The 26901-nt window shown below is 36.4% G+C and overlaps 1 protein-coding gene across 12 annotated transcripts in view; it reads right to left on the bottom strand.

Annotated features, from left to right (window-relative positions):
- The window catches only part of SLX4IP (SLX4 interacting protein), a 79313-nt gene that overhangs the window by 30520 nt on the left and 21892 nt on the right, over positions 1-26901 (bottom strand). For 4 of the 12 annotated variants that reach the window (XM_083828931.1, XM_083828940.1, XM_083828936.1 and 1 more), the window contains exons 4-6: positions 9383-9472; positions 8646-8735; positions 5766-5889 (exon numbers count right to left, since the gene is read on the bottom strand). In XM_083828931.1, the coding sequence (XP_083685057.1) occupies positions 5766-5889; positions 8646-8735; positions 9383-9472 (304 nt within the window). Of the gene's footprint in view, positions 1-5765; positions 5890-8645; positions 8736-9382; positions 9473-18343; positions 19232-20466; positions 24321-26901 lie in introns of those variants that run through there. The other 8 variants (XM_083828938.1, XM_083828932.1, XM_083828933.1 and 5 more) reach the window with 6 other exon arrangements.

Below are 26901 nucleotides of genomic sequence, written 5' to 3'. Positions count from 1 at the left end.
GACCATAACTTCACAAGGGAGATGCTCTCAGGGAATAAGTAAAATAAGCAGAAAGAATTCAACCTATCTAGTGCTGCCCTTGCAAATGTCCCATATAAGACAGTGATAGCAATTGCTAAAGTAATTGCTAAAGTCTGCAAATAATCAGTTCAGTATCAGGAAAAAGACAAATGTAGATCCTTCAATCTAGAAAGACCAGAACTTCCTCTGACAGTCTTTGAAGCACACCAACCCCCCTCCAACGTACTAATGAGTTTTCAGTTTACAGTGCAGGCTTTTTCCAGAGATGTTTGATGAGAAAGGCCATACTGGATAAGATCAAAAGTCCATATAGCTTAACGCCTTGCATTTAAACATCACTAGAAGTGCATACAATGGGAAACCAAACACAAGAGCAAACTGCACGTAATATTTCCCCCAATACTCTCCTGGCCTCCAAGTACTCTAAGCTCAGACCTTCACTGAGCCAAAGGAAATTTCTGTGAACTCTGTACCCTTCCTGGATTCCTCTCCCATGTTCTTGCCAAAGCCCATGGGCTCAACACAAGCTTTTATCATCCCCATTATCCTTCGGTGAAGAGTTTCACAGTTCTGCTAACTACTTTGATTTCAACTAACTTCATTTGATGCCCACTTTTTCCCAAACTGGAAGAGGAGGAGACTACAAGTGATTCTGTAGGCCTGTTGTGTCCTCCCCAGTTATTATCTTTCTGGGCTGGATGGAGTCCTAGCACACCAAGCTGTTCTTTCACATGTTCCCTGTACTGCATTTCCTTATCTGGAATCATCTTCGTTGCCTTTCTTGGAGCTCTTCCCAATTCTTTTGCATTGAAATCTAAGATAAGAGAAAAATCACTAAAGAGAAAACACCTAAACAGGACATCAGTATATTTTTGTGTTCTCACTACATATCCTCTCCTCCCTGTGACAACAAAAAATTCGGATATATAATTTTATCTTCTAGAAGAAAACATATTCCAGTAAAAAAACAGATGCCTTTACACCCCCATTAGCTGGCTGTAAAAGAAAAAAAAAAAAGAAAAAAGAAAAAAGACATCTAAAGCAAACACAGGAAATATTAAGTACAAAATACTAATCAAAACATTTTGCATAAGTTATTGCATAAGTTGCTGCATACTTCAGGGAGCTATGAGCCTCTGTTGTCGCAGAGGGATGAATGTAAGTTTAAAGTTCACAAAGATCTGCAGGACTGGGCCACAAATCATAAATTACTCCATTGTAAAGAAGCTGCAGTATAATTCTTTTGAGAGAGAGAAATAAAAATGTGCAACTGCAAACATCAAAGTTCATTCAAAAGACTTCTGTCCTCCACAGTCCCTGTGGTAGCTTTTCTGACAAAGCTTATTATCCCTGCAGTTACACCCATCAAGGTTTTGTGTAGTTGCTCTTTAAGGAAGACAGACGAAATAAGTCTTGTTAACAACAAATGAAACATTATTTCACAACAGAGGAATAAGAGTTAACAGCTAGGAGGGTGGGAATACTTTAAATCATTTGTGCTGCTACAAGACTGTAACAGGGAACATACCCTATGAACGTCTACATTTCATATTGTATAGTGACAGTGAACACTCGTAAGGCAAATGCGAGGTCAGAACAGTTTGGAACCATCATGATTTATTGTATATTTTTGTTAGTTTACAGGAGCCAAACAAACAGTTTCATGAGCAACAGGACAAATGAAACGTATTTTCTTATGAAATGGAGCCTTATGCATTTTTTAATATTCAATAAGATGTGAACTTTGACTCTGGATCTTTGTAAGGCTGAACTATTCATAACAGCACTATCACTTCTTCCAGTTTGTCATTTCAGTAAGCTTATCGGACATTAATGGCTGACAAATGTAACGTCTAAGATTTCTACCGGTTCGTAAAGTTCAATCACATTTAGGAAAAGTAATTGGAGGAAAAAGATGGACAGGCAAACAGACACAGACAGAAAACATGATCACAATTAGCCCCATTTTCTTATAAAAATAAAATAATACCAAAAAAAAGAAAAAGAAAATGCAGATAAAATCAATCTACGAGCTCTCTGTGCCATGTGACAGCATGCTCTCTAATTATTTTCACTGCAGAATAGACTACAATAAAAACATCTGAAATCAGAGCAAAAATGTTCCACAATCAAGCCAAGAAAAACAAGAAGGATGCTAGGGAAGGAATGAGAAAAGATCTGAAAACGACTTGTAGGGTAAACATAGTGAGCCTTCTCCTTGAATAGGGGGAAGAAGGAGGTCTGTACAAGATACCTCCTTCCTTCCATTTCTAAGGTGGAGATTTCTACCAGCCATATTTGCTTTACACATCTTCCTTTATATTTCCTCTGTGCACATGTAAACTTTGCCTTCTTCCTTAATTTTCACAGTCCGCCCTTTGTCATGCTCCTATATTTAGCATCTCTACTTGGATTTCTTTATGAGCAGTCTGTAGTTATTTAATTCTTATTGTTCTTACTCAGAAACAACCACCTTCTGCGGAACATGAAAAACCAGGCTTTGCTTCCAGGCTGTTCAGAACTACAGCCTTTCTGTATCTAAGTAAGCATCATGACACACTAAGATGCTTGGCATCATCACTAGAAACAACCATGAGTTACTGAGCAGCACGATTGCTGTGAACTGAAAACGTATGGCATACATATACACACATAAACAACAGTTCTAATTTTAAAGCTTATACAATTGTAAAGTGAAGTAGATGTGTGGTTTTTTTTTAAAAAAGAAGAAAAGCAAAATTCACCAATACATGGCCTATTGATATTATTAATATTATTATTGGTTGACTTAAATTCATTGAAAATAGTGCAAGCAAACCACATGTGGTCAATGCCCTTCTTGCACAATTTTGGCCATGCAGATTGCATGCAGGCAAAGTTAAATCTTCGTAAACCTACCTCATCTAAAGTTTCTCTTAAAAAATAAAACAAATCAAAATCAAACACGTTTGGACATCAATTAAACACAGGAAACAGAGTTTATACCAAAATCTATGTCCAAAGACTAAATTAAAGCTTACTTTGGCAAGTTGTTCATACTGGCCATTTGGGAGGGGTGGGGAAATTGTTCAGACAGAAGAAAGAATAGGAAGAACTTGCTTGTCTTGGCTACTTTCTCTCATTTTTCCATTCTTTCTTTCTTTCTTTCTTCTCCTATGTGTAACACCCACAGATTTCCTAATGGGATGGTATGCGACCCACCACATACTGCTGTGTGGGTGTAACTTAAATGAAAAAGAAATGTAAATTAACAAGTAACACGCACAGATATTTACATTCTGTGCCACAAAACTGAAAGGTGGTATTAAATAAGATTAACATTAAACATAATAAAATATTAATATTTAAAAGAAATTGTGGTAGCTGAAAAAAATTCTCTTCAAAACATTAATGGTAGCCAATTTAACAACAGTCTTCTCTACAGATCTAGAAAGCAGAACCAGATCTACTAATCCAAGTAAGGTAGCTTGGCTTCTATTTCTGAGGAAAATCATAATATAACATGCTTTGATAGCAAGCTTTCAGGCTTAATATTGGTCTAATAATTCTGGTTCTAATAACTTCCGAATACATCCTGCAACGTGGAGAACACGCTACTTAAAATTGATCTGAAACAATGCAAGTTCAAACAAGGGTGGGGTGCTCAGCTGTGATACTTGAAGCAGTAAATCACCAACTAATACACATCTTAGTGTTCGCCACACATCCACTCTTCCTTGCCACAGCAGTGATTTTACGGCAGCGCATCTCTAGACACAGGCTTGCATGACTTTGAGCAAAAGAAAACCATTCCGTTTGAAGAACTCAAACACTTTTTAAAACCTCCAAATACAACATTAACTGCAAGCTTCAACATTTATTTCACCACCAGCAGCTACAGAACACGTACGTAATTAGCCACATATCAAGCTTGAACATTTCTTTGTATACTACAAAACATTGTCAGACAAACACTGGCCAGCTATCTTGCACTTCCTCTGTTTGGGGAAAAAAAAACAAAAATGTATCTGTGTACTCCACCAACAGAAACTGTGAACCTAGAGAGGAAGGTAACAGACCAGAGTTTCTGAAGCCACATTTGAGTGATGATAACTGACAGAGTTAGACGTGGCTCACCTAAAAGGGTCAGACCCTCAGAGGTAGGTCCCCGTTGCTCTGGTGAACACCCACCTACTATTTTGTTATTTCCTTCTCAGGTAAGAATAGACTTGAATGTAACATGAATAAACTTGATTCTTGGACGTGAACAAAGCACACCTTTCTTACAAATTACAGCCCTGAGCAAAGCAGGCTGAGGGAAGAGGAAAGAGATTTGGAAATTAAGTTCAACATGAATGTTCGTTATCACAGACTGTTTTCTTTCTTTTTTTCTTTTTTTTTTTTTTTTTTTTAAGTGTTAATTAATGATGGCAAGATTAACTGCAGAAAACTCAGGGAACAGTAATTCTGCCTCATCCAAAGTAAATATTCTTTAATCTAAAACTGTCACAGATATAACTGATGACCTTAAGCTCTTCATTTTCAGGAAATAAGGGAAAGAATCAAGCAGAAGATCAGTTCGCAACTGTGGGGCAACATACAAGTATTTTGACTTAAAAGTTCATGCTATACAGGAAAATACAGAACCTTAACTCAAGAAATTACCGCATATGTTTGCATATATAAAAACAATCAGCCTGTCTGGGAGTTTTATCTTCCAAAATCATTGTTTTTGAAAACATACTTTTTACTGAGACAGGAAACTTAAAAAATAAACAATGAAAAATCACTCATAAAGGAAAATACAGAAAAACCTCAAAAAATCTCAGAACTTCCGATCTCACCCTTTGTAATGGCCTGCCTTCACTATAAGAAAATTCTGTTTGTTCACTCAGAACTAGAAACACACAGGGGCTCTTTACTGTCACAAATTTATAATATGCTCCAGGCTGGTAATAAACAAAAGTCATTATTTCCTAAGAAGTATTTAAAAAAAAGATTGATTTTGAGGTGTAACACTAGATAAGCCTATCATCTGTAAAACCTACCATGATGACAAAAACAGCTAGCGAAATAACATTAAACAAACACTGGCAAGGCATTAGGTCTTAATGTAAGAACACAAGTTACAGTAATCACTATTTTTAGATTTAAAATGTATGTACTGAAATTGCATCTTTTAGTCTCACCACCCTTACACACACACACAAATCCAACAACATTGTTGCAGTTGGGTAAATGTTCTTACAACTGCTTTTTTTTCTGCACAGTAATCATTCCCTCCAAAGCATTCCAAGGTCACAGAAATCTGCAGGAACACAGATGAATTGACAAATGCCATTTATCACATCATGGCAACTTTTTATGAACTAATATATTGCAAGAGGAAGGAGAAGGGAAAATATTATTTCTAAATTTCTATATTTCTAAAATAAAAAGTGTTCAAGTAAATGCCCAGCTTCCCAAAACATATTTCCATCAGCTTTAGAGGACCCAGGATTATACCGTTTATTCTGCTTAATGACAGCCTTTCATACTAATAGTATAAGTGGTATGTTCTTTTTTTCCAACGATGTATAGAAAATTAAAACCTACTGATTTTTTTCAATAACACGGCCGAAGTTATTTCACACCCCCCAAAAAAAAGATATTTTGGCTTCAATAAATTTCCTGATTGCAACTTTTTCATGAAAAAAAAAAATAAAGAACAACAGTTTCCACCATATTTTACCTTATTTTACTATAAAATCTATCATTGATTTTACCTGTAATAAACAAAGGAGCAGATGATGCATGTTCCATCGATTTCCACTGACCACGTTGTTTAGGCGCTTCCAAGTAGTGCTTGACCCTCGAAGCAACAACCTCTTCCAGGAGCATGCAGACCTCCTGAAAGAGCAACCATTTGCCTATTCACATCTAAGCTTTCACAAATGTCCACAGACACACAACAGAAATCAGTATGAAATCACTCTAACACAAAACCTAAAAACATTATCTACAGTCAGATACTGAGGTATTAGAGTTGAGAAGCACATAATTAAGGAAATGCATTGCAATGAAAGAAAAAAAAAATCAAACAATCTTGCTACACATTCTGAAGAATAAGAGAGGAAATACATTATGATTCATATAAGACAGTGCATGATACAATGTCAATTATTTATAGAAAGCTGTTAATGTTCTTACTAGGCAGATGAAATACATTATGACAATAAGATAATATTCATTTTTGAACAGCAAATTAAATTCATTTGCATGTGAAGTAGGAAAAATACATAAGTGTATGATAACATTAGAAATTTAAGCAAAATATTAGTAAAAATACTGCCACGAATTGTTAGCACAGACTGTGAGAATCCTTATAAACCACAACAGATATTTCAATTCAATTTGGTGTAATTTTGGAAGGAAAGACCTAGAGCTAACTTGGTCACAGTAATGTAATTTCTCCAATTCATTTTGATTTTTCTCTTTCTAACCACAACCATTTGTATCTTTCATGCTTCCTTCAACAAGTGAAAACAAAAAACATATATATATATAACTCAGAAAGAAGAAATCTTTCACCCAGGTTATTCTTCACCCAGAATAACCATAGAAAAAAAAACACACCTTGAAATAAAAGCAAAAAATTACTCTCTCAAATACTAGAAAAAAAAAATCAGATTTAGACATACACACAGTCGAGCCTTTTTCTTCAGTATTTTCATTTTTATTTGTGTGCAGCTATATGCTCAAAGAAACTGTACTTTGTGGCATACAAAGACATTTTACCTTTTTATAGTGTTTGGAAAACAGACAAAATTATATTAGTACCATCTAAAATAAAATACGTTGGCTTGAAATTTATTTTTGATTAATCTAGAAAGAATGCAGAGCAACAGCATTTTTAACATACTGCTCTAAATGAAAGCAACATTCATATATTGGTCAACCACAAACAGTATTTTCTCCTTACAGTTCGAAATACTTTTTCCTTTCCGCTTGAAAAATACAATTAGAAAATACAGTATCTACTTATTCTTCTGTTTAACTCATTAAAGCGATCTCATTACACATTCCTTAAGCAGGACTATGCATTCAGGTCAGAATGACAAAGTCTAGAAAGCAGCAGAAACAGTTTGTATTTGGTTCCTTCTGCAACAAAAAGATTAGCATGCGCTTCCTTAATTTACATGAAAAACATTTATTTTAGTTATGCTTATGGAAATATTATTTAAATGGCTCTCCACAAGGAACTACATAGACTCATATTTTAAAAAGTATAAACAGGAGCAGTTTTCAAGACAATCCTCTCTTGGTTATTTTCCACCGCTAAAAAGAACTCGTGACTTAGACCTTCTGCATGCATATGGAGAGATCACAGCAATGATGTGAAGGGAAATCTGTCTAAAAAAGAAACGTTTCTTGAAGTACAAAGCTAAAACTTTGACTTTGTCATTCCAGGGGAAAAGAAGGAGGACATAAAGGGCAGGGAAATTAGAAAGGGCAGGAGGACAGAAAGAGAGAAAAGCTCCCCAAACGCCTCAGATTATCGATTTGCACCCAGCAGTGTTTGCACTTGGCAGTCCCAAAGTGACTCCACAACCACCACAAGTGACAGCAGCGTGCAGGCTGTGGTCTGTGGAACGCCCAGCCAGACAGCGTGCACCGCGTCGTCTTACACCATCCTCGTGCATACAGGCCCTCCCGCAGTTCCCAGGCTGCTCTACGCAAGTCCCACTCCAGCAGGAGCTGGCATGAGAGGCCAGCACCACTCCCTCCCTCCAGCCCGAATCACAGGGCTGGCAGAGGCATGCCCAGCCCTCTTCTGCAGCGGGGCGCTGCCACGCACCCACATTACGTCCTTCCACACAGCCCCGTATCCTGTAAAGGGCAGCCGTCAGAAGTCATCGTGTTTGTGTTACAGGGGTCCTAAGAGGCACGGTTTGCCTCATTTTCCCTACAGTTCATCATACAGGCAGCCAAACCAGGCTGTACCACCATTAGTGGGCTCTGTTGTTTCCAAATTCTGGAAATTTAAATAAAAATAAAAAATGTTGACGTGAAAGTTTGAAAGCTCTCAAAAAAATATGTATATGTAGACATAATCTGACCTTTTCCTCCCCAGTCTAACAAAGACTCTGTGGAAGACTTTCAGTAAGCAAACTGTGAAGCTATTGGAATCACACTTCTTGGTTGCTGAAAATATGCAACCTTCGTACTTTGCTCAAAATATGCAGTCACAGAAATGTAATGAATGCTGCCCTGTCATGCCTCTTTATTAAATCAATCATGACCTAATTTCCTGAAATTCGTATCTTTTGTTTTGGCAGTCATACAGAATACGTTTTGAAAACACATAGAAGTCATAACCAAGATAGTAAAACTGGTTATAAATAGAAGCAGTAATGAGCATTCATTTAGTCAGAAGAAAGAAATATAAAAGATTTCCCCTATTTTCTTCTTTTTCTGGTTATTAAAGCACAAATCAGACGGACCACATACTGTTAAGTATTCTGCTTTCACTCCCTCGGGATACTAATTTATTGTTTCTTTTATTTTTATTTTTATTTGAACACATTACTTTAAGACATACAGGGATGTTCTGTAGTGACAAGTTAATTATGCCATTATTAGGAAATCTATCTGCTGAAAATTACCGTAACAGAGACTTGCGGGAAAGTCCACAGGCATTTGAAACATGTCTTGCATTCGTTTTCAATAGGGAACTTCTCAAGTTCCCACACAGCCTAAAATAGGGGAAAACTCCAGCCAGGAACTCATCACAAGATTCTAACAGAAATCACAGAGTCAGATGAAAGTTACATTCCTAATTTTGCTGGTCACTGATGCTCTGATTTTCCAAGATTTCATCCACTTTCAGAACTTTTAAACGATTCATTTAAAAATAAAGATTGGCAATCTCTTTTAATAAGATACAGTGGTTCTACAACACTTTATCATGCATATTCATTGTATTTTCTTGCACTTGCTCTCTAAATAAAAAACTTCTCAAAATGAGGCAAAGCAATTAACAGATATTTCACTAACAACCTCTGCGGAAATGATACCTGTCACAATCCATTTTTCATCACTCAGGATAGTTTACAAAAGAGAAACATACCATGAGAGGTATGTTTTTAAAAATGAAGTTATTTAAGACAGAAAAATCAAAACCACATGCGCACACACACACGGAGTTTAAAAATTAAAAGGTAAATAGAAAGCGGTCATTAGTGACCCAAAAAGCACACTTAGGGGTCCCACAGCAACCGTTCAGTTAGGCATAACTAGCAATATTCTCAACATAACGCTGAAAAAGTCTGAACAGTTCTATGTGATCCAAGTTTTTCCCTGCAACCACATGCCTTTGAAGTAGAATTGATATTTATTGTACCTCTTTCTCGTGATCTGAAAACCAGCTGGTGTCTTTACTGGAGCCTTGAGGCAAAATATGAACATCCACCAAAACAGCAAAGTTCCCACACTGGAGGAGAAAAAAAAAAGAAAAAAAGGTTCAACTGTAGCTGCTAGGAAGCAAATGTCAAGCAGAGAAGGAAGTAAACAATCAGGTAAGCATATGCATCTGATTCAGCAATACAGCAGGCATCATATAAAAGCTTGTGGAAGGTTATAAAGTACAGAATTACAAATTTACCACCATTGTCTGTGGATTTAATGAGAAATTAGGGTGCCAGACACATCGTGGGTAGCTAACTAAAACATTCAAACAACAACAGCAAGCACAAGCACACTGAACTTTAACCTACAGGCCACTTCAAAATCTGAGTTCAGGCAAAATTTACCACATGAAAAATAAACGATTTCCTCACCAAATTCCCATCATTATATTTTCTGATAATTTAGTACTGTATTAGCTATCCTAAAATTAGTAATTCTTTAAAACCTCACCCTCTTTAAAAGTCTTTTCCTCTTTCCAAATTACCTAATAAAAGGAACAGCAAGTTTGAAGAATATTCATTGGCATCTGTCATTTAGCCAATACTTTGAATGGTTAAACGATAACAAGACTAAATTATCAATTACTGTAATATGAAATTGCTAGGATGATGCAGGCTATATCCCAAGTCATGTTAACTATTTCTAAAATTCCTTAATAGGCCTTAATTGAGGACAGCAATATATAAGACTTAATTATTTCCGGTTGTCAGTATATCAGGTGCAAACACATCTCCCTATACGTACCACACCCTAGTGAAAGAATAATGCCTCATTTCACGTGCAGAAGTACAGTACGTTGTAAGCCAAAGCATTCCCTTTCTTCTACTGTACTACAGCACCAAATCTCATTCGTCCTTGAAGTAAACAACTTGCAAGGTAAGAGCCAACATCACCATTCTCTTTTGGCTGCTTGTGCCTCTGTTGTGCTGCAATAAACTGTCTTTGAGAAGACTGGACATATGTGGTCATGGCAATTGCACATCTGGAATGTCTCATGGAATAGAAACAGCATCCAGATACCAGACAAGTCTCAAATGTGTATGTACAATCCAGAGTGAGACTGGTCTCATTTCAAGGGGAGGTCGCGGCATTCATTCCTGTCCTAAGTTTCTGTATTTGCTCTGCACTGCCAAACATCTGCATAGCCCATGCCAGAACTCCAAGTGCTAACACAACTATTTCTAGAAATAGTGTGGTACTTATTCTTACAGTACAGTTGAACACGACCTACAATCCAAAAGGTACATCTACATCTTGGGCTTGTGGTATAGCAAAAGAACAGCCTTGGGAGTCTCCTTAACTGTGCAGTTAGTATAGACAAAAAGCAACAGGATTGAAGCATGATCCTTACTAATCATGACAGCACAGCCAGTAAATTAGATATTTCTGAGATTACAAAACACTTAGGTAACTAAATTCACTTAATTATCTATGAACAGAATCATGTAATTATTCAAATATTTTAAAAATATAATGCACGATCAGTATTACTGATTACAGATTACTGATAACTAGAATGCAAGAGTTTAGCACATAAGACTGGCATTGTGAAATCAGTTCTAAGTTACTTATAGGTATCAGGCACTGAAAGACCAGAATGCTTTGATCTGTTTTATCAAAAGGCTTCTCTTTTCCCCAGAGACCCAAGAATTACCAGATGGCTGCAATAGCAAACCTCTCCCAGCTTTAAATTGATGGCAAAATCTCTCTCAAAAATCTCTGGTGAATCATTAGTCAGCTCCAGCAAATTTCTGAGTTGACTACTGAACATCAAAGTTAACAGCCACTGCATATTATAGGAAGAGAAGGGCAGTACATTATTCATGGTTTGGCACTTACTACAACAAACAAGTACTTGATACATCAAGAAAATTCCAGTTATCTAATGCTAGATGTTAACTTATATGATTTGGTATTGACTGCAGAAACTTTATTTACCTATATAGATAGAGATGCTGATGTATGTAGATATATATGCATACACATGCCAGCATAGACATGTTTTCAGTGAGAATGTTTGTCATTATTTTCCTTTGAATAGCAGTATTTGTTTCATTTACCAATCCTGAAACTACTTGAAAACAGAAAATAATCATATTTCAAATAATATGCTGAAACAGTTCCAAGTTATCTTAAAACATTAGAAACCAACCAAACATTTGTAATACTTCAAAGAAAACCAAATATGCATGAATAGTGCGTAAATTTTGTAATAGATGAGTTTTCTTAATGGAAGACTTCTATCCCTTGGAGTTTTGGAGCACTCTTCTTGTGGACACCGTACCTGGAACTATGTCAACATCAAAAACCCAACTGTTTCCCCACTCAGGTAGAGGAGCTGTAGACACAAGGAATCATAACTGCCCCAGATAAAAAAGAGTAAGGGGAGTAAGAGTACAAGCAGATCATGCTGGGTCTTGTGAACTGCTATTTCTCCTAAGCCCTGAACATGATACAAACAAAGCTCCTATGTAGACGCCTTTGCACGCTGACATTATACAAAGCACTTTATACCCTACACCTTTATTTATACTCTATGTTTCTCCACACGATACAGCTTTACAGGTGATATTTACACTAAGCAGCTCAATACAGTTTTGGCTGCTCCAGCACAAACGAAGAGTTCCCTGTACAGACTAAATTTCAATACAAAATAACTGGAGAATGGAGGAAATGGGAAGAAAGGTGTACAGTGCTTATGTTAATAGATCTGGTGTTCGTATAAAGGTTTCTAAATAACTTTTATTTTTACTCTGAAGACATAATTCCCTGAAAATACTAGCTTTTATTTTGGAGAAAAATGCAGCATTTCCAGTCATTGTGGCTGCAAGAAGCAACTCACCACTCTTAAGTGATGTAAACTGAAAGGCAAACTAAAACAGGTTTTGTTTTTTTTTTAATTATTATTTAATTTTATTTTCAACTTATCTCAAAATTTGTACTGGAAATGATTTTGAGATGCAGTTCTCAAAACTGAGACCTGAACACACCTGATTTGACGAGAAACACTTTTGTCAAGAATCACTAGAATAACATTTTACTGTAAAATTAAAGACAGAAACAGATTTGCCAATTCGATATCCTCCATAATTCTGGAATTCAAAACTCTTCATTTTCACAAGCTGATTTTCCTGATGTTAATGTACTCACCATAACAGCCTAATATCATTCACTGTTATTAAACACAGGGTTTTAAATTGTCTCAGAATGTTGTCAGTGCACTGTTCTACAGTAATGGTATTCAATTCAGAACATATTTTCTGGAATCAAACTGTTTATACAAATACATCAAACACTTCATAGATTCTGCAAATGGAAAAGATAACCAGGCAAGTAATGTAAACTGAATGAATACCAATGCAAAGTGGTAACTCTGTCAAGGAAAGCCATCTTCTTCTAACCTGTTAAAACCTTGGCCTGGGATAATCAGATATTAGATGGATTACAAGTAGATAAACCCGAACAGATACTTATTGCCATGCTCATCTTTACAGTAAGACTGCTCCCTACATCGGGACTCTCATTTCTTGAAATTGGATTGCTTTTAATAACCTAAAAACAGTCATTATAAATAAAATATTTGGGATGCATGCTGATTTTATACTCAGCTACATCATTCCAAATGTACTCTATCATTAGTCCAGACAGGAACGGAGAGCCAGCCTCCCAAGACACATTAGCATTTCCCATTTCTGTAATTATTTTACAAATGCGGGCTGGAGGTCAGGATTAATTGACGCCTGGTTAAAAAGGAAACACACAGTCTTTGGCTAGCCTTTGGGGGCGGGCGGGCAGGAGGGAGCCTGGCTGCAACTGTCACACATGCTTCCCCTTTCCAGGACAGCTGCAAACACAGGTGACACCATCAGCCTAAGGGTAGCAGTTAGCCTGTGCTTTGTGCCTTTGCTTCACATCAGAGTGGTTTTTGTAGTCCTAGAAGCTCAAGGAATTTGTTACATTAATTGGTCTAGAGCAAGACAATATCATTCCCTATAAGCCTTGCTTTGTTTATAATCAATATTGATTAAAAGCAATTTTGAAGCGCATTTCTCAGTTCCACTTGTAGAGAAGCATGCCATACGCTGTAAAACTTCCAATTCTCTAGGCTAAGCATACGGGGAGTCTTTCTTCCTCATCTTTTTAACTTCCCAGAAAATTGAGGTATCTAGTTAGAGATAGTTTTATTTCATATTCAGATTATGTCAATAGTTTAAAAAATAATTAGACTAGACCCTGATGACCACCAAAAAACATCACAATGCTGGAAAGGGCTACCAAGGACATCACAGACAGAGGGTATCAACAGTCTCCATGTGGCAAAAGCATGGCTAAGAGATATTGTGAAAATAAATGGTAAGAAGCTTGAGATTATAATCTTCTCTTATAATAACCAGAAAAATATTCCTAATGTATTCCATTCTTTCCAAATTCTTTCTAAAATCGAATGTTCCAAGTTCAATTACGCCAGTTCAAAAATCTACTGCATTAAGTATAATTAAGCATTGTATTGGTCTCTGCCAAATATATCATGGCAATACATGGATGCTATTTTCACTTTTTCCATTTTTTCTTAGAAGAAAAAGTTTGTTCTCCTTTACTTTTCTGACTCCAAACAAAGTGACAAGTTTTACTTTTGCTTACACATCAACAAAAATGGTTTTCAGTATTGTGACACTTTTTCTCTTCTGGAACAAGAGCAACAGGCAAAAATCATTTAAGTAAGTGAGCGTACAGCACAGGAGTGTTTTTGTATTTGTCATTATACAAAGTTAATTCATCTTTCATTTTTAAGTGTATCAATGGGGTACTATGATTCAAACCAATATAAAGAGTTTCCCAAAGCATAGGGTATACTTTCCAAGCAAATGCCTCAACCTGCACAAACACATGGCTCAGGATAGCTGTGTATGCCATCACTGCTGCTGACACCTGTATGGGAGCAGAGGAGATCTGGGGACACCTGACATCAGAAATTTCAAGGCCATTCTTTGGAATGGTAGAGATTTAATAAATGAAACCAGGAAGAAAATACTCATCTGCTTTTGATCTTTTCTAAATAATGATCCATTGGTTCTGGAAATTTTGCAAAGCTTGTGAGGTTGTTTTTAGTAAATATTGCATGCTTCTGAGGAGATGAGTTCTAACCCAAAATGTGCTCAAAGCTGAGCCATTCGCTATATTATAGGGGGATCCACAGCTGCTTGTACTACTTGCAAAACTGGATTACAGGATCCTGAATCACAAAAAGGGGAAGAGATGGAAGATCTGCACAACTAAAAGAGCAACTAGAAACCTATGCCCACAGAGCATGCTCTGCTGTGAATCAGAAGACTTTATGGCACTTGGGCTGTGTGCTGACTGGTCTCCTGACTGTCCAGCAAACAACCAGACTGCTCTTTGGAAATCTCAAATGGGACCCTATTTACGAGAGTTTTAAAAAGTTTTGACAAAGATGGATTAAAGATGGATTCTGGTGACCAGCTAACACATACATCTCCTTCATCCCTCGCTTTCAAAATCTGTGGGATCACTCTCCAACAATAAAAAGGGAAAAAACAGATCAACAGCAATGACTGTGCGTTTCAGTGCATTCTTCTAACTTGAAGGTCTATCCTCAAAGATTCAATCTGCTGGTGTTTTAGTGAAGGAAAAACAAGCACCTGAAAATTCAATGAGCTATAGGAGTACTGAGACCATGTGCAGGGGTTCCCATACCACCATGGAGGTGCAAGCAGAGAACAAGCCTTTAAAACAAGCTTTTGGGAGCAGTGGTCTGCTAGAAAAGCAAAAAGAAATCTAAGCAGTTTCAAATCTGATGGAGCTGTGTATTATAATGGAGTTGTATGTTATAATGGTGACTCTCAAATTAAGGACTAACGTGCTGTTGTTAAAGCACATAATTATGAGATCAACCCAAATCAGAAGATTAAATCAGCACAACTCCTTCAAGAACACCCTAAGTATTTGCCATGGTAAAACAACAGCATTTGCATGGGTTTTTTTCTTTGTGTTTTTTGGTGTTTTTTTTTTTTTTTAAAGCAATGCAAGAACATTTCAGTGCAAACAGAGCCCTTCAGTTCATTATCCGAAGTCAGGCTAAGCAGTCATTACTTAATCTAAACATCTGAACTGGTCTTGGAGAACTGCTCTATCAGGTACAATGTTGAAAAAGAGGCCTAAATTGCATGAGAGAATTAAGGTTAATTTAGGTTGTCAATCTATGCTGGTCTGGTCCCAATTCCGTAGGAGGTTTTGTAGCCTACATATTGAAAGGAGTCATGTAGCCGGAGCTCAAACAATTGCAAAAAGCGAGTTTTTCCTCAGGGCAAAGTCTCCAAGTAACAGTGCAATCTCAATGTTGTTTTGAAAGAATATATACCATGTCCCTGCCTGTGGCAGAACTGATCCAGAAAAACAGAAATAGCAGCACAGTATTTGTTCAAGATAATAGAAAGATAATTCGAGATTCCAACAAGCTGCTTTCACCCTTTTGTCGTGAAATAGTATTATAAATACTCTGGCATCTTTAGAATCATAGCTAGCAGGCCATGACAAAGTACTCGTCTCTGCAGCAACCTGCATTTCTGACACTTTGGTTTACTGGGAGGGGGGCATGGGAGCCCATGGTAACTGGATAGCTAAACAAGTTCACTTTTAATCTACATGAAATTATTTTTTATCTGTAAATATTAAGGACATTTTTTAGGGCTTGGACAAATCAATAGGGTGACACAGGATAGCATATTACTGTGTATCAGTTGATCTTTGGTAAGTGGGTGCAGATAAGGTGAGAGCTACCTTACCAGCTCTCACCCTAAGGTATTATTGACAATATAAGTTTGGTGTTATGAAAGCAACTCACGATGAGAATGGCTGTGTCACTGCAGTACCGAACTGGAATTTGACACAACCTTTGTGGTCCTACAAAGTCAATGCCGGGATTTAGTTTCTTACTCAGGAAAAGATAAAGAATCTAGCGAGTACCCTACACGAAGAGCTCTGCATAGCTGAATTCATTCATTTTGTATTGATGATCAGATAAAACAGTAGAAGGTATCGTCATATTAAGCATTGACGTAACACAAGGATCACTGTTTTCAGCACTGTAGATCATAAACACATGTAGTTCATTATCAACTTCTAACACACTTCATCATAGTAACTAAATTGAATTTCAAATTAGCTATTTCTAACCAACACAGGTCTAGTGATTGGTTAAAATAACTAGAATGATTGGAGTTTCACAACATATTAAAGGGTTTGCTTATTAGAGGCCTGCTAAGAAACAGCAGGGTGACTAACCTAGAAATTGTAAAGTGACCATATAATTTTCTAGAGAAATTACAGCCAGCAATTAAAAATACCTAAGTGCCCGTTTCAGACATTTAACTTGTTAAATATTTTTCACAGCTTTTCTAAATATACACTTTACATACTGTATTTTAATATTAACAAGCCAAGCTTTGAAGTATAAGAAAAGATTTTCACATACATATTGGCAAGCTACTGATGCATTTATTAAGTATATGGAATAAAACACCATGCAGGATGGCTAAGGAGCTTAGTAATCTGCCACCTGATTTCATGTTTCTGCATATTCTAGTCATGACAAGAAAATTAAGTACAATAAAAATTAAAGTAAAAAGACACCATCTCAAATATCTTTTGATGTAAACTGCGTGAGATCAGTCCAGACACTGGGTACCATGTAGAACACTACTTACATAGTTCTTGTAAAGTGAACAGGAGATAAAAGAGCAAAAGTCCAGTGTTTGTTTGGGAAGGTAGCGCACACGTTACTAAGATGAAGGGAGCAGCAGCTCCCAAGCACATGATGCATCCCATAAGATATTTCTCGAGCTCATTGTACAACAGCTGCAGGGATGGGCTGACTTCCCTCTCATAAAAACAGAACAAGGAAGCGAGGGCAGGACCCAAGCAGGAAATCATTCCACGTTCCCTAACTTTGCAACTATTTCACAAAGCCTCTGATTCCTTTTTATACTAAGAGACAAGGTCTCACCTGCACTAAAATTTACTTCCTTCCCTCCCTCTTATGAAGATGTTACCTACCGCAGCAGGCAACTACTTGAGGGGGAAGCAGGAGGCAACAGAAAAACGAACATCTGCAGTCCATGTTTCAATATAAAATATTTGCAGATGTTAAATCCTGATGCCAAAATAACTTACCAGATTAAAGATACATTGATTACACATGCTCAGGCTTTAAGACAAATACATAAAGCCAAAGAATTTTTTATTTGCAAAAAGGACTAGCAATCCAAATTAAAAGGATTTCTTAATGTTGTTAAATTTGCTTAAGTAGTTGAAATGTTACATTTTCCAAGCGCATAAAAAACATTTTTTTTTTAAACTGCATTTTAAACTAATTTGTCTTTCAAATAAAACTAAGCCAGGAAAGTTTCAGAACTGCATGAAAGCTTTTCCAGAAATAACGTAACAAATAAGAAGTGATTCACTTCTGAAAATGGCGCATTACTGAAGACACCTCCTCTGGACAAAACCCTTAAATCAAGTGGTAGCATATTTAGTCACCATAAAATATAGGAAAGGTCAACAAAATAATCAACAGTATCTGCAAACATACAATAGAGTAAACAAGGGACACTAAATCTTACCCTGAAAAAGCAGAATCAAATGGATGGAGGATACACAGTATCTCCAAATGAAAACAGATCAACAAAAACTGCAAGAAATTACCAGCTACAAAGCAAAGGAATATGTATTTTTCTTTCCTGAGTGTTCCAGTAAAAAAGGCTTTCATCTGCCATTGAATAGACCGTATAATAAATAGACTTTATGCATAAATAAAAACAAAAATGAAGAAAAAAGAAAAGTAGCAACGCCTGATTTATAAAAACTTCTAAAATGTTACCATAATTGAACACTGAGGAGTTACTGATGAGTAAGAATGAGTGGTGGAAGGTCCCCAGGTTCCTGGCAGACATGCTGTCACCAGACAGGCTGCTCATTTCCCCATTTATCCCTCCTCGCCCATGCTTCTTCCACCTTGCTTCTGCCCTAAGTTACTGCTTCCAGGACAGAATGGGCACAGCTGACCCCTAACTAAACTGCTTCTGATACAATGCCTGTTTTAAAGGGCATACTAAAAGCTACTGAGTTAAATCAGAACCTTTTGATAGAAACAAATAGGGAATGTCTATTCACATATCGATCCTAGCACACCCAAGTGTCAACCTCGGGTAGGAGAGCAGAGCAATGAAAAGCAGGTGGCAGGTGACCATATCTTAGCTTAAATCAGATGCAGCTGACAAAGTACACCTGTGTTCTGCCATTAGGCCTTCAGGAGGGGCTCAGTAACACATCACCTACCTATAATGAAGGCAGGTGTGCACCGCATTAATAGTACACATATTCATGAGTATTTACATGCACCCAACAGGCACATCAAGAATTTGAAACAAAAATAAAAAAAGACTCCTGAAAATTATCTTTCTACAACTCAGTTTCTCCGACTGGGGCTGGGAGGAGTACCTACCACTTCTCCTTGACAGGTCTGTAAAAACTTGTTAATCTACTTAAGTCTCCTCCACTAGAGGAAAGATTATCTAAACTCTGTGTGAATGTTTTTAATAAGAAAACAAACACTGAATAAACACAGAAATAAAGAAACTCAGTACTTTCCAGGAGCATAGCCTAATCTATAACTGTTTTTGTCCGTTTCTGTAATTCTTTTTCACACTAAACACACTGATAGGTATTTCATTCACATGTGGTCAATTAAGTAATAAACACCCAAGAGAAAACACTGATTTTAATACAATGTACAGAGAATCTGGGTAACACATTGCTCATTTTCACCTATTATAAAGTATAATAGAAACAACATGCTTCCAGGATTTCAGAGAAGTCCTATTTTTTTTTGGGGGGGGGGGGGGGGGAACGACACTGATTTAGTCTAAAGACTTCTCTATTTTGTTGAGCTTAAAAAAGATGTAGCTTCAAAAAAGAAAAAGGACAGAACTTAGTAATATTAAAAATGCTATCAGTACCTAGGATATCAACTGGTATTTGGAAATGCATTTTTAAAAAGGGTATTTGGAAATGCATTTTTAAAAAGTTGAAGTTTTAAATTTCAAAGCATTTTTTTTTCCCAAATGTCCCATGGATTATGTTACTAATTGGAAATATGTGGGAAATATTTCCCACAATTCTGTTTATAAAAGTCGAGTTCCAGTGTTAATTAGCAGCAATCCTGACACACAAGGAAAACACTAAAATCACTTAAAATGATAAATAGCGTTGATTTTATGTAACAAAACATATACTTTAAATATATAAAAAGTTATATTGGTTCAACCCAGAGGTCCACAGTGAACCATATCCTGTGTCTGACAGTGGCTAGCATATGCCTACAGATTTAAAAGAAATAAGCAAATAATAATACTTTCCTCAGTAGATGTATTAGATGCTCAGTAATATGAGGTTGCAGGGTTCTTCAGCCTGTGTTTGTATTTAGAAGTCCTCGGTGATTGTTTTCTCCCAGAATTTGTCAAACTAGTTTGTAAAACTCAATTTTTTGCATCCACAACATTCTTGGGCACATAGTCCCACAAACCAATCTCACATGCATGAGGAACTATATCTCCTAGCTCATTTCAAAATTACCATGGTTTCATTTAATGCCCTCGGTTGTTAAATTAGAACACAACGCCATGCATGGTGCCATCATAATTTAACAGACCACTATTATTCTCACCTCCAGCTGTCTCTCTTCCAGGCTGAAGTGTAATAAATTGTTCCTTATATTGAAGAAGTTCCACACCTCTTAGTAATTCTTAGTTTCACTAAGGAGAGCTATAAACATACACAGGGTATAAAAAGTAGACATGCCTTCAGTTTGCACCATGGCTCAGTGATGGTATAACTTATGTTTCCTTCATTCTGTTCCTAATAATTCCCAAAACTTACTTTGTTTTAAAACACTGCAGTGAATTAAGCTTATGATTTCAGAAATTATAAACTTTAAGAACTCACTCCTGTGTGGTGATAAGTTGTTCAGGACCCAGCATCCATGTGCACAAGTTGTTCTCCCTCACTCCAAGACATCACCTTTACTTATTCACCTGTCATTTTATAGTACAGCCACTAAATACTGAGATTTTTTTCAAACACTTCATTGCAAGTCTTTGCTATTCAGCTCCCTTTTCAGATCATTGACAAACAGCATCTGCCCCAGAGTTCCCTGTTTGACTCCTTCTCCCTTTATCCACTAGCCAGGTAATCTATTTAAGGGCCTTCTTTTTTAGCTCGTTTAAAGCAACTTCAGTGAAGCACCTTGCCAACCATATTCAGGGAAAATAAGTGGGTTACAGCAACCGCATTTCCCTGTTCATTACACTCACTGGATCCTATAAAGAAGCCAGTAGGCTGTGATGCATGACTTTGCTTTACAAACTGTGTTTTGATTTTTTCCCCCTACGTACTACACAAAAATACATATTCAATAATTCTACCTTAATGGGGCTTATGCTAATCTGTGTACTATAAGGGTTAGACATTGATCTAACAGAGGTACTAGTCCTATCATATGTGGCACTGTCTAAAACATGGGACTGAGGAAGTTTAAAAAGAACAAGATCTGCTAAACTATATTAAAACCCATGGACTCTTTTACAGCTGAATTTTCAAAGTAAATGTGTCTGCTTCAAAAATTTCAGCTTTTAATGACATCTCAGTAAATAGCAAAACTCTACAAATGTCTTAGTACTCTCTCCTGCTGTGCACATAGCACTGGCTGAGCATGATTCCCTCTCTCCTCCTCTCTCATACTGATTCTGCTTCACTCAGCTCCCAGATTCCCCCTATAGTTAAACCAAACTGGAAAAAAAAAACACACAACATTCTCCTGTATATAAGAGAATATTCTCACATAAAATGGTCCCTTTTTTATTTTAATCACATTCTAGCTAAAGATACGTATTTCTACATTTAACAGATTATTTCACTCTTTGCTCTATTATTATGTACATTATAAAAAAGTGCCATAGGTCTTCTAACGCTTCACAGTATTTCTCACTACTTTAAATTCTTCATTTAAGACTTTCTTCATGACTAACCAAGGCCACAATACCTCCCTCCTTAATGTATCTTCTAAATGGGTGGAGGCTGTAGAAAAACTTACAGAAGAAAGCAGCTCAGTAAAATAAGATATGCTAATAAGGAGCATCTAAGATGTCATCTGAACTAAATCTTGGTTAACTGCCATGGCTATGTCAATCCAGCAACTTATTAAAACTGTAAAATAAAACTGACTTACTTATATCCTCAGTGCAACTAATTGCCCATACTCTGCACCTACCTGCTTAGCTCTGTAAGGGGAAAAGAAATATGATTTACAAGCAACAAGCATTGCTACCTGCTGCATTGCAATTTAATGCCCACAAACAGTAAAAACAAGATAACCACCACTGCCAGCTGCTTCATATCCTGCAAGAGGTATTGCTTTCATCAGTTCCAATTTTGCCCCTCTGAAAAATGTTCTCAAACCTTAAAGATCTTAAAAATTGAGAGCAACATAGCATTCTGATTTAATAAGAACAGTGCATTTTTCTTTAAACAATGATCAGTTGCCAGAGAAGTGAAAACCAGACCCAGCCTACATTACATGCCAAGAAAGACAACTGTTTCTTAACTTGCAAGTCCTTTTAATTTATTACCATATCAAGGACATATAACTCAGATTTGTAATCAACAACAACAACAAAAAATATATTGGTGCCATCAGTGTAAGAAAAGACTTTTTTCCCCTGCTTGCTGAAGTACAGTTCTGGTCTATATCATTCTCAGTTCCCAAGCTTCTTTCCACCTCTCCTTATCTCTGTCTTCATTTTCCCACTGTCAAAGCCTGTTTTTCCAGGAAGGAAAGTTATGGTAAAGATGAGGAATATTGTTCAGCACCTCTTTGCCCTTTGGCACTGCTATCAAACACTAGGATTTTATCTACCACATTAGCAGAGATCTTACAAAAAACACATTCCTTTTTGTATAATGTACACGGTGGTCACTCAAACAATAACCAGTAACAGATGTCTGAAGTGAGGAGAATGGACTATTTAACTAGAACTTTATAAATTCTGATGATACTTTCCCAGATTTGAAACCTTGACACTTAATTTATAACTAGCAGTATGGCCATATACTTTTCTTTGTCGGTTTATTTCTAGTTCCAATCTTGGTAAGTATACTCTCTACATCAAGTTTTAAGTTTCACTATGACCTTGCAGATAAACTTACCCTCAACTTACATTCATTTAATAGCGTAAAGATAGTGGCAAAAAATGAAAATATCTTTGCAAAGAATCCGATACCCAAGCAAGGAATTCTGATGGGGGCTATGAACTTAAATGCTTACATGAAATTACTGGTCACATTCAGTACACTGCATTGACCATTTGGGAAAGTTTTTATTTCAGAGGAAGCACAAAAGTATATAAGAAATGTAACCTTTCAGATTTTTTTCCATTGAAGCTTTAACACTGCAAGATTTTTTTTATTTTTATTATTTTGCAGGGATTTTTAAAAAGCACTTGCACTCAGTATGCATGGGAAATGAAGGATATTTAAAGCAGCTATTCCTTACAGCTTAGTATTACAAGAAAGCATTGGAGGTTTTAGAATAAAATCTGCCAAGAATCTACATACTTAAACCATATCTGCCAATAGTGCTTTTAGTCCTACATAAACAGCAGGACCACAGATCAATATGGCATAAACAGAAGCCATTATTTTTATTAAGTTGTTTTCTTTAAAGACTACAGTTTTTACAGCGGTGTGTTATGTTTAATCAACTTGTTTTCACAATTACTTTTAACAAACAGAGTTTCCTATATGTATTTGTTTTGTTTTTTTTAAATGACTGTCATGCAAAATTGATCTCAGCTACAGAAGCAGATCATACCAACAGCACCAACGATGAAAATGAATAGACTTTTAAGAAAAAAAAAACAGCATCAAATTCTGCCATCATAACATTTATGCATACGTGTATAAAAGGCTTACAGAGACTTAGAGATGACATGCTGTACTCGAGAACAAAATCCATCCTTTAGGATCTTAAACTTGTTGATCTGTAAAAACAAGTAGATCCTTTACAGGTTTCACATTTCTGAATAGATGAACAAAAGTCTCAAAAAAAAATAAGCAGCTCCAACATTTGAAAGGTTTGCAATCAGCTTCAACGGAATAAATCCACTTGTGTTTTCCTCAAGACATTCAGCCATGAATTTCAGGGTCATTTTGGGGGGAACACACTTCCCCTTTGGAAGAAAAGCAGTGCAACAGTAGCTTCCTTTGTAAAGGTTTTGCCCTCTGTGGGCAGAGATAAAGAGATCCATGAAACATTCTTCCAACAGATAGATCATGTTACAGGTCTGAAAGTTTCTTTTCTTCCTTAACAATATTCACCTGCACCCATCTTATTAGAAGCCCACAAAGTTCAAAAAGACAGGTTGGCAAGATGGAAAGTCCTTTTAATATACTGCAAAATATTTCTGATAGTGCTTAGGTAATGCCTCAGTAGTTAGAAATATACTGAAATACATGAAGATTGATGCAACTAATATAATACACCTTCAACGTTAAAAGAGCTACAGCCATTGCACAATTCCAAGAATGAAAATCACAGGAGGTAAAGGAAAAGATGAACCTTTGTATTTGGTCCAAATATCACCTATGGAAAATAACAGCAGGTAACACCATGACAACTAAGGGTCTTCAACAATATCTGCAAAGCTAGACTGTTACAGCTGAGTTTTCAGTTCCTACATGTCTGCATCTGTTTAATGAGCCAACAAAGGAAAGAGGACACTTTTGCAAAGTAAAAAAATATATATATATACACATATATATATATATATGTGTGTGTGTGTTTTTCCTTGGATTTCAACAGAAAAAAAAAAACACATTTAAGGGGAATTACTCTTTAGAAAGCAATAGCGTTTTTTTTTTTTTTAATTAAAAAGGGGATAGTGTGCTAGTCTGTCTTTGTTAAAAGGAATGAAAAAACAGATGACAGCTCAGGATAGATTACAGTTCCTGGATGTCAGGATCACGGAGAACAACAGAGACAGGAACAAGTGAACATACTGTCCATTTTATCTGTGTCACATTACTAAGAAGAAGAAAAAAATACCGCTTTAACATGTCTGAAAATATACCCATGTATATCTTTTTTTTTTTTGCTTGAATTTATTAACAAATATCTATTCAGAGTTTTAAGAAAAACATAGAAGGACAAATATTTGTATGTAGCAGACACAGCAAAAAAATGTGTGTTACTAATCAACTAATAAGGCCTACTATGTTGCTAAGGGACATAGTTAATTTATAAGAGGACATATTCCCTTACTTGTCAGACACAAAGACTGGATTTATGCGATCTACTGCAAAGTAATTAACATCAAAGAGAACACTAAAGACCAGGGTGTGGAAACATTTACATTCATTAATATTAACGATTACCACATGATAAAAGTGGTAGATGCTCCAAATCTTGCAGGCTTTAAAGTTTTTCAATACAGCCTTCAACCTTGCTTCATTAGGCTGAAGATGTTCGGAAGTAATTGATCTAAAAATTAGCAGATAACAGTCATCCTGAGCTTAGCAAAAGTTACATCTTTTTGAACCCATACACTAATGATGAATGGCTGAATATGCATGACTAGCAAAAAAAAAATAGTCATTGCTAGCATTTGGTAAATAGCTTCTCATAAAACATAATTACATATAAAATGCTTCAGAAAAATTAAATGAAAAACTATAGCCTTCAAATATCCCTGCAATTTCATCAGCTGAACATCTTTTGAAACATTTGGGCAAACACACAAGTATTTAAAAGAGATCAAGAGAGATGTACACACTTTTAGATAAAATGAGATAAAATGTTAGGCCTGATAGAAATGTAGATGAGAATTTTTTAAAAAAATCTATTCTTACAGATTTCCTGTGTTATAAGAGGTTTTGACTTTTTTTTTTTTTTTTGTGGGGGTGAGGATTTATTTCATCCCCCATTAACTGATTAAGAATAGCAATATCTAGGAGAAAACTTTCGAGAACAGGCCTGGCCTTTCTAATAAAGTCTTGGAAAATGGACTGCTAGGATAATTTACCTATATTCTAGTTAAGTACACCTTTAAAGACTTACTCCTCTAAGAACACCACAGTGAAGTGAACTTTACCTTTTCCAGCTCAAACTGCCTTACACAATTATTATTCATCTCTTTGTAAAAAAAAAAAAGCGCTTACAGTGAGCCAGTGATGTATTAAAAACACAACCACAATATACTACAGAGAAACGTCCAAAAAGACCAGTAACTGCAGGTAAATGAGTTACATTTAACAGTTTCTCTCTACAACCTTGGTAAGGACAGGCTGAGAACTGATTAAGTAAAACCTACCATATGGTGACATGTTGACTCCCACAGGGAAATTAGCAGAATGGGAAGCACCACAGAAGTCTCTGCCAACTGAACCAATACAATTAACCTACCTTAAAACATTATCCGTACTTTAGATTAGTACTAGAGAAGGATAAAACATTTTTTGACTGACTCCAGGGACCTCAGGTTTTCCTTCTATGGTGCAAAGTAGAGCACAGACTATAAAGCAGATGACTGCCACCATCATCTCCCCAAAATGACACTAACATCTAGACTTTCCTAATCTCATCCCTGTTCCCAGTTGGCAAAAGCAATCTCATGCCCCCCTCACCCCCCACCCCCAAAAAATCTTGTCACTCAAGACTTTCCATCAGTTTGGATCTCGCTTATTACTCCTAATCCTTATCTCATGATCAAACTACTATACTAATTCCCGTTTTACTCCCCCTACTCCATACTTTGGAAAAAGAAAGGGAGATCAGGAGATCTGTTACTCTGCCGTTACACCTTTTATTATTCAGCTTTCAGTTTGACTCTACCTACACATCTCTGCTCCACTGATCATGTACATCATTCTCCTCCTTGTTCCTGCTCCCTTAAATAAGCCATCCCACCATGTAGAATCACAGAATCATTTAGGTTGGAAAAGACCTTCAAGATTGTCAAGTCCAACCATCAACGTGACCTAGCAAGTCTCACCGCTAAGCCACATCCCTTAGTGCCCTAGAGTTTCTCCTCTTGGCTTTCAAAACAGATTCCATCTTTATTCAGGATTGTCTGCAGTCAAACGGGGGGCAATACTGAGATTCAAGGTCCTCTACTGAGATTTTTTTTCTCAGAGGGATTTCTTAACTAGGTATTGAAGACTTTTCCACCAACAAATGTAAACTGATTTTTCCCAGATGTGTAAAACTTAGAGAGCATGTTTCTCAAAGTAGTGGCAAAGGGTTCATCACAAAACTCAACCTGCAATTTGTCACTTCCTAAAGCTTGTGATTTGGTATCATAAAAAATACAATAATACATAGCTGGT

This window comes from Anser anser (assembly GCF_964211835.1).
Source record: "Anser anser genome assembly, chromosome: 3".
In the NCBI taxonomy this organism is placed as follows: domain Eukaryota; kingdom Metazoa; phylum Chordata; class Aves; order Anseriformes; family Anatidae; genus Anser; species Anser anser.
The sequence above is the reverse complement of the archived record's forward strand: the minus strand, read 5'-3'. Positions and strand labels throughout refer to the sequence as shown.